This window comes from Ailuropoda melanoleuca, chromosome 16 (assembly GCF_002007445.2).
Source record: "Ailuropoda melanoleuca isolate Jingjing chromosome 16, ASM200744v2, whole genome shotgun sequence".
NCBI classification, from domain to species: Eukaryota; Metazoa; Chordata; class Mammalia; order Carnivora; family Ursidae; genus Ailuropoda; species Ailuropoda melanoleuca.
Genome location: NC_048233.1, coordinates 84,438,687 through 84,445,950, shown reverse-complemented (window position 1 = coordinate 84,445,950; position 7,264 = coordinate 84,438,687). Strand labels below are relative to the sequence as shown.

At 65.0% G+C, this 7,264-nt stretch overlaps 1 protein-coding gene across 1 annotated transcript; it reads left to right on the top strand.

The window, feature by feature from the left end:
• The first annotated feature begins 1,925 nt into the window (after nt 1-1,925).
• AP5B1 (adaptor related protein complex 5 subunit beta 1) lies at nt 1,926-5,199 on the top strand. The gene is made up of 3 exons (XM_034645994.1): nt 1,926-1,991; nt 2,334-2,501; nt 2,606-5,199. Exons 2-3 carry the CDS (start codon nt 2,352-2,354, stop codon nt 5,087-5,089), a joined length of 2,634 nt encoding a protein of 877 aa, XP_034501885.1. The 5' UTR covers nt 1,926-1,991; nt 2,334-2,351; the 3' UTR covers nt 5,090-5,199.
• Nucleotides 5,200-7,264: the final 2,065 nt, after the last annotated feature.

Here is a 7,264-nt window from a genome sequence, read left to right as displayed (position 1 = left end):
GCAGGCAGGTAAGGGGGAGGCCCATCCCAGGACCTGGACACCCCAGAGGCCTGACGGCAGCTGGTGTGGAAGGAGGGCCAAGTCAGGGGCAGTAGGGGCTGTCTCCTGACGCCCAGGCTCCACCTCTTAGAGGCTCTGTGACTTTGGGCAAGTGACTGCATTTCTCCAGGCCTTCGTTTCCTCATCTGTGAATGGTACCCAACCCCAGATACCCCAGGGTTGCTCTGAGCCTGGGAATCCGTGTAGATGCACCCACCACAACACCGGGAACCACACGCAGATTCCCTCCCTCCAGACTCCCGGCCCCAAGGAGCCAAGGTGCAGAAACGCTGCTGTCAGAGGCTGAATGAGGGCCAAAGCCAGTGGCAGATTTCCTGACCCTTTGAAGCCTGTCTCCTCAAATTGTAAAAGATGTTTCATAATCATTCCTCCTTCCCTGTGAGTGGTGAGGGCCAGGGGTGTGTAGTTATCAGCACCCTCTGGGCCTCAGACAGGGAAACCAGACAGGCTCCTTGTTACCCCCAAACTGCCTTCCCTCCCAGGGCTGCTCTCATCCTGGCCTCTTTCATCTTAGGTTTAATTAGCCAGGCTGCCCCACCCCACAGTCTCTTGGGCGGGAGTCATCACTCCCATTTTATAGATGGGGAAACTGAGGCACCTAGAGGGAAGTGGTTTGGGACTGCCGCCTGTGAGTCAACTATGGAGCCAGGGCCCAGGGAGTTGGGACCGGCCTTTCTGGCTGGACCTGTCCCTCGGGGTGGATCCGTCTCCATCCCCCTGGCATCCCTGGCACCGCGGGCACCCAGACAGCCTCTTTTCCAGCTCTCTCTACTGCACCACTCCCTACCACCTCCCATCTGGAGGGCAGAAGGATGGGGTAGGGAGGGGCCCGCGAAGCCTGGAGAAAGGAGAGAAACTAGTTGGCAGCGCTAACATGGGGGCTCAGATCTGTTTCATCTTCAAAGGCGGCTAATTAGAGCCAAAGGCGTTACTGTAGCCTGTGGGGCCTGGACGCCCGCAGTTCTGGGCCCCGGAAGCCAGCGGTCAGTGGGGCATCTGCCGTGTGGGTCCTGGGCCCAGGAGGCGCTGCTGCTTGGTGAGCTCCAGGCAAGCCCCCTGAGTGTCGCCAAACAGCTCTGATCAGCCCACTGGAATTCAAGAGTGCTGGGTTCGTGCACTGCTTGGCCCTGGGTCTTCAGCGGTGAAGTCTGTTTCCGTGTCCGTACTAGTCATGCCGTGTGTGATCCACCGGGCTGGCCGCTCGGCACGTCTGCATCCCGTTGTTTCCCGGCTTCACCCAGGATTATGGCCTTGCCCTGCCAGCTTTACCCTGGCTCGGCTGCCACAACCCTTGCCGCCTGTCAACTATTGGTATAGCCTACGGCAAAGGTCAGCAGCTTCCGCCCGCGGTGACCCCGGCGCCTGCTCCGCGCCCCCAAGCCCAGCCGGTGGGGGGCCGGGGCCGGCGTCGGAGAAGCGAAGCCAAGCCCTGAGGCGCCCGCCCGACCGGTTCGGCCGGCGCTGCTAGGAGCACTTCCTGCGGGCGCTCCGGGACCGCACCTTGCACACCCCCCAGCGGGCACCCTGGGAGCCCAGAGACCCACACCCCACGCCCCCGGAGGGTGCGGAGCGCCCGGACGCCAGCGGGGGGCGCGCTGGTTGCCATCCTCGCGGGCATGGCGGGCGCTGCCCCCCGGAAGGCCCTGGGATCGCAGCCCGCACGCGGACGGGACCCCGGCATCCGGGAGCCCGGGCCCACCCAACTCCACCGCCTCTGCCCGGGCCTGAGGCGGTTTCGGGGAAGGGGGGCCCGCGCGCAGCGGGACAGTTACTCAGCCCCAGCGAAACCGGCGAGTCGGCACCTGCTGGCGGGGCGGGAGGGGAGGCGGTGGCCCCGTTACGGCCCCGCCCCCGCCGCCCACGCGCCGTGCGNCCGCCGGCCCGGAAGGAGCCGGCCGGCCTGAGCGCCCGCGGCGGCTGAGTCAGGCGCGGTGAGAGCGGCCGGCCCGTTACCGCGGGCGCCGGGGGCCGGGGCGGCGCTGTGGTTTCGGTGCCGGCAGCTGGCGGGAGGCCTAATGAGCCCTCGGCACGCACCCCGCGCTGGCGGCCCTGCCCCGCGGGGACCCTTGGTTGCCGCTCTGGCGTCGCCCCCGAAACTTCTCGGTTTCATCTCAGGATCCGGGCGCGGGGAACCCGTTGGCGTCTACGCGTGGCAGGGGGCGGCTGAGATTTGCGAGGCGGCCCCGGGGTGACGGCGGCCCCTTCGGGGTGCGCGCAGTTGCTCGGGCGCCCTCTGGCGGCCGCGGGCCTGACTTTCCCTCGCTTCTTTGCAGGGTCCTGGGTGCCGGACCATGGGACCCCTGAGCCGGGAAGCCTGGGCCCAGCGCCTGGGCGCCTTCCGGGCCAGCCCGTCCGCCTTCATGGCCAGTCCCGAGGGTGAGGATCTGGGTCGTGACCTGCTGAGCGAACTGAGAAGTGAGAAGCTGAGCGAACAGACCAAGGTAGGCCCTTGCGTGCACCCCCTGCCCTGGCCCATCTGGTCACCTCAGCCCACCGCGCCCCGAACCTCATTTTCGTGATTCTCACCCAAATCCCCCATCCCCAGGTTTCCTTGCTGGCCCTCAGCCTGGAGTACCCAGCCCAGCTGTGGCCGGACGCCGCTACGGCCGAGGCAGCCGCCACCTCCCTGTTGGACACCCTGGTCCTTCTGCCCCCACGGCCTTCAGCCCTGCGGCGGCCCCTGCTACTGGCGGCCACCACAGCCCTGGCGGCAGGAGATGCGCTGGGCCCCACCTCGGGAGCCTCCCGCCGGCTCCTGCCCCTACTTCTTGGCTTGGCCTCAGGCCGCGATCTGGGGCGAGGCTTTGGCCCCGCCTCGGAGCAGCGCCCCCTGCAGGCCACAGCGTGTGAGTGCTTGCGGGAGCTGGAGAGCTGCAAGCCTGGGCTGTTGGGGGGCTGCCTGGGGCTGTTCCGGGGCCTGCTGGGGCAGGAAGGGCCAGTCCAGCCGCTCAGCCTGCTGCTGGCACTTGCTCTGCGCAACACCTTGGTGATACAGGCCAGGGCGAGGGCGGGCCTGCAGGGCCTGCTCGTGGCGGGGGATACGCCCACGGCTGGTGGTCCCTGGAACTGGGCACTAGCCGAGGAAGGGGATGCCCACCTTCAGCCCCAGGCACCCAGCTGGCCGGCAGCTGAGGAGGAGGAGTGTGGCCTCGCAGTGCTGGAGCCCAATCCTGAGGAGGCCCGGGAGCTGCGGGCTGCTGTGGCCCAGCTTCTGGACTCTTCCTACCTGCTCACTCCGGTGGCTCAGGCCCAGCTTCTGTGGCTGCTGGGCTGGGCTTTGCGGGGTCTTCGGGGGCAGCCACCAGTGCTCTTCAAGCCACAGCTGGTACGGCTGCTGGGCACGGCCCAGCTGACGCTGCTGCATGCCCTTCTGGCACTCAAGGCAGCCTTTGGCGAAGCCCTGTTCACGGCCCAGGATGAGGCCTTGCTGCTCCGCCGGCTCACCTTGGCCGCCCAGCACCCAGCCCTGCCCTTGCCCACCCATCTCTTCTACCTGCACTGCCTGCTGAACTTCCCTGAGAACTGGCCTCTAGGCCCCACAGGCGAGGAGGCCGCCCCCCTGCTGCTGGCGCCCCGGCTGTGCCGTGGCCTCCTGCCCAGTCTCCTGCATGACCCGATGGCCCTCCTGGCCCGCCTGCATCTGCTGTGCCTGCTCTGTGCGGAAGATGAAGAAAAGGAGGAGAAAGGCCAGGATTGGAGCCCCCGGCAGTACCTGGAGGAGCTGCTGGTTGGCCTGCGGCAGAGGGCAGCCCTGGATGGGGGCCCCCAGGCCTTGGCCACCCTCTGCTTCCAGGCCTCCTACCTGGTCGTTCACTGTCTAGCCACGCAGCCTGCAGTGCTGACGCCCTTGACCCATGGACTGGCCCGACTGTACCGAACCCGGCCTGCGCTGGCTCCCCATTTTGTGGATCTCTTGGACAGGGTGGGCCCTGAGCTGGGGGAGCCCCTGAGAGCGGTGTTGCGGCAAGAGGTGGTGTCCAGGCCGGGCAGGGACGAGGCCCTTCGTTGGCACCTGCAGATACTGGCGAAAGTGGCAGATGGGAACGCTCCAAGTGCCACCCTCAGCTTCCTGCAAGCCGAGGCGGCCCACTGCACGGACTGGGGCCTCCAGCAGGCCCTGCTGCAGGTCTGCCGGGCCTTGCTGCGGGCAGGTGTCGGGGAAGGCCTGGCCGACTTGCTGCAGGCACTGGCCAGGCAGTTGGAGGACCCTGATGGGCGGGACCACGCACGCCTTTACTACATCCTCCTGGCCCACCTGGCGGGGCCCAAGCTGGGGGTGGCCCTGGGCCCCTCGCTGGCCGCCCCTGCACTGACCTCCTCACTGGTGGCCGAGAACCAGGGCTTCGCCGCAGTGCTGATGGTGCAGGAGGCCCCGGCCCCGATCCGGCTGAGTGTGGGGCCCCGCCAAGCAGCAGGCGCGGTCCCCGTGCTGCGGCTGCGAGTGGAGGTGCTGGAGCCCGTCTACTCTCTGGAGCTGCGCTTCCGCGTAGAAGGACAGCTCTACGCGCCCCTGGGGGCCATCCACGTGCCCTGCCTGCTCCCGGGCCGCCCCTGCCGCCCTCTGCTCCTGCCTCTGCAGCCCCGCCACCCGGCTCCCACGCAGCTGGGCGTGCGTGCCCTGTACACCACCCCCGCCGGCCTCACGTGCCATGCCCACCTGCCGCCCTTGCCTGTGAACTTTGCTGACCTTTTCCTGCCTTTCCCCCAGGCTCCCGATGGGGACAAGCAGGGCTTCTTCGAGGAGCTCTGGGACTCCTGCCTGCCAAAGGGCACCGAGAGTCGCCTTTGGTGCCCTCTTGGGCCACAGGGGCTGGAGGCCTTGGTGTCCTGCCACCTGGAGCCCTTTGTGGTGGTGGCCCAGCCCCCCACCAGCTATCATGTGGCCATCCGCCTGCCCCCAGACTCGAGGCTGCTGCTGCGACTGGAGGCAGCCCAGGTGGACGGAGTGCCTGTGGCCCTACGGACAGACGACTGGGCTGTGCTGCCCCTGGCCGGGGACTACCTCCGCGGGCTGTCAGCCGCTGTCTGAACCTGGAGGCCAGGCCAGAACCTGAGATGATCTTGCCCAAGGAGGGCACTGAGGGCCAGAACACAGTCCTGTAGCTCCTTTCTTAAAAAAAGAAACAAACCTTACATTCACCAATGACCTTCACTAGTTTGTTTTCTTTTGAGCCCTGGCTGGGGGCATGCACACAGCGGGGTTGGGGCGGGGGGCAGAGGCTCCTGGAAAACTTCCAGACTAGGAACCCCCGTATTGCAGGGCTCCAAAGTTTCTTCCTGCCTGGCAAGGAGGAGAAAAAATATACTGTCTCTGCTTCCCAGAGAGGGTCGGGGCTCAGCCCAAAGCCATGGAGCAACTTAGGAACGTGGGAGCTGGCCCTAGGCCTCCTCACCGGGGACCAGGGCTTTTCAGCACCAGAGCTTGTGGGGTCCCTGCCCCAGGGAGCTCAGACTAGCTAGGACGACGGTCCAAAGGCCAGAAACAGGAGGCTGCAGTGGTCCGGTGGCCCCTCCCCAGGGAGGGGGCTCCCCATGCTGTAGTGATCGGAGCCAGCTCTAGGAAGGGCCCGTCAGCATAGCCTGGGAGCCGGCGAGAGGGAGCCCCCCCGATGTGCGCTACAGCAAAGCCGACTTTTCCTCGCTCCAACCCAACCTGTGGACCTGAGAATTTTCCAGGTAGGAAAAACTAGTCCCCCTTGTCCTTTTCCCAAACATGTGAGATACTTTGGGTTCAAATGTATGGAGGCCAACTCTGCTGCCAGGCACGAAGCTGGTATTTTCCACAGACAATGGGGCCTCACGGCATGCTTGCAACAGCTCAGCGGGGCCCCACAGATGAGGAAATCTGTAGGCCAGAGGGGTTGAATGATTTTCCTGTGGTCACCCAGCTGGTTAGTAATCGGGTTTTGTCATCTCGGAGCAGGTTTCCATTACCACACCGTCAGAAGGGAGAGCTGCATAGGCCAGAGGGCCACAGAGCGGCCAGGCCTCCCCGTACTGGGGCCAGCCCCTGGGAGGTCATAGGAGCAGGAGTCAGCAGTGCTGGCCCCAGAAGGACCAGGGCTCGGGCCTAACTGTTCTGCTGGTGAAGGGCCCCTTCCTCTTGGGCTCCCAGCCCACAGGTTCCTGTGGGCCATTCCTGCCCCTCCTAATTGTGGCAGGATGGGAAAGGGAAGCAGGGCCTGGGACAAGCGGGGCTGTTCCAGGTCAGGCCAGGAGGTCTGTCCAGAGTTTGAGGTACGGCGGTCAGTCGTGTGATCTGAGCCAGCTACGGCAAATCAGGAAGGGGCTGGTTCCAGGAAACAAGCTTGTCCAGCTGTTTGCGGATACCCGGCTCCTTCTAAGGTGGCTGGGAAGGCTAGAGAAAGGGGCCTCCGGGAACCAGTCTCGGCCTGGTGAGTTCCAGAACACACTGCCCTCCCTGCCTGCCGTCCAGCTCCTCTCAGCACCTGGTGCTGGGCCGGCCGCTGGAAGGCGGGTGGGGCTGCCAGCATGGCCTCCTGACCCCCAAGAAGCTGGTGTGTGGGCACCCTACAGAAAGGCTGAGCTCCCAAAGTTGCCAAATGGCTTTGGCCTGGTTCCTTCTGCCCAGGTCCTTCAGAGGGCATCAGTGAGTGGGCCGCGTGTGTCTCCCACAGACCTCCAGCAGAGGGGAGTCTGGAGAACGCTTGTTTTCTTTTTGCCTCAGACGCGGGAGGTAGGGTTAATCCTTAGCCTAAGATTAAGATCACTGGCCTGCGTAAGGACTCACCAACCATCCCTTTGTCTGTCGAGCCAACCATGCATCCACCCACCTCTCCAGTGTTGGGCCCCGATGACCTCCAACTCCCCCCCCCACACACACACCTGACACAGTGGACGTCATATATGTCCCCTCACGTGTCTCTGTGACAGTGCCTGGGACACACACTAGGAGCAGAATCACAAGGCACGCGTGTGCTTAACTGGACTAAGTGATGTCTGAGTAATTCAAGTTCTTAGCTTTGCATCCTCTCGGTACACCTAGGAAGGTAGGGATGGACATGAGTTCCCAGCCCACGCCGTCCACACGGTCCACCCCCGTGTATGCTCCATGCCCAAGTACCCCTGCTCACACTTCACTTCCCGAAGGTCATAGCAACAACCACCTGCTCCCGCAACAACCCCTCCTACAACCAAGACTTCCTCCCAAAAGGGAAGACCCCAAGTTCCATCAGCCCCTGGC

Excerpts from the sequence above, each read along its gene's own strand:
- AP5B1 (XM_034645994.1), top strand. The coding sequence starts at position 2,352 with ATGGGACCCCTGAGCCGGGAAGCCTGGGCCCAGCGCCTGGGCGCCTTC. Across the intron at positions 2,502-2,605 it reads AGCTGAGCGAACAGACCAAG|GTTTCCTTGCTGGCCCTCAG; the intron begins GTAGGCCCTTGC and ends CCCCATCCCCAG.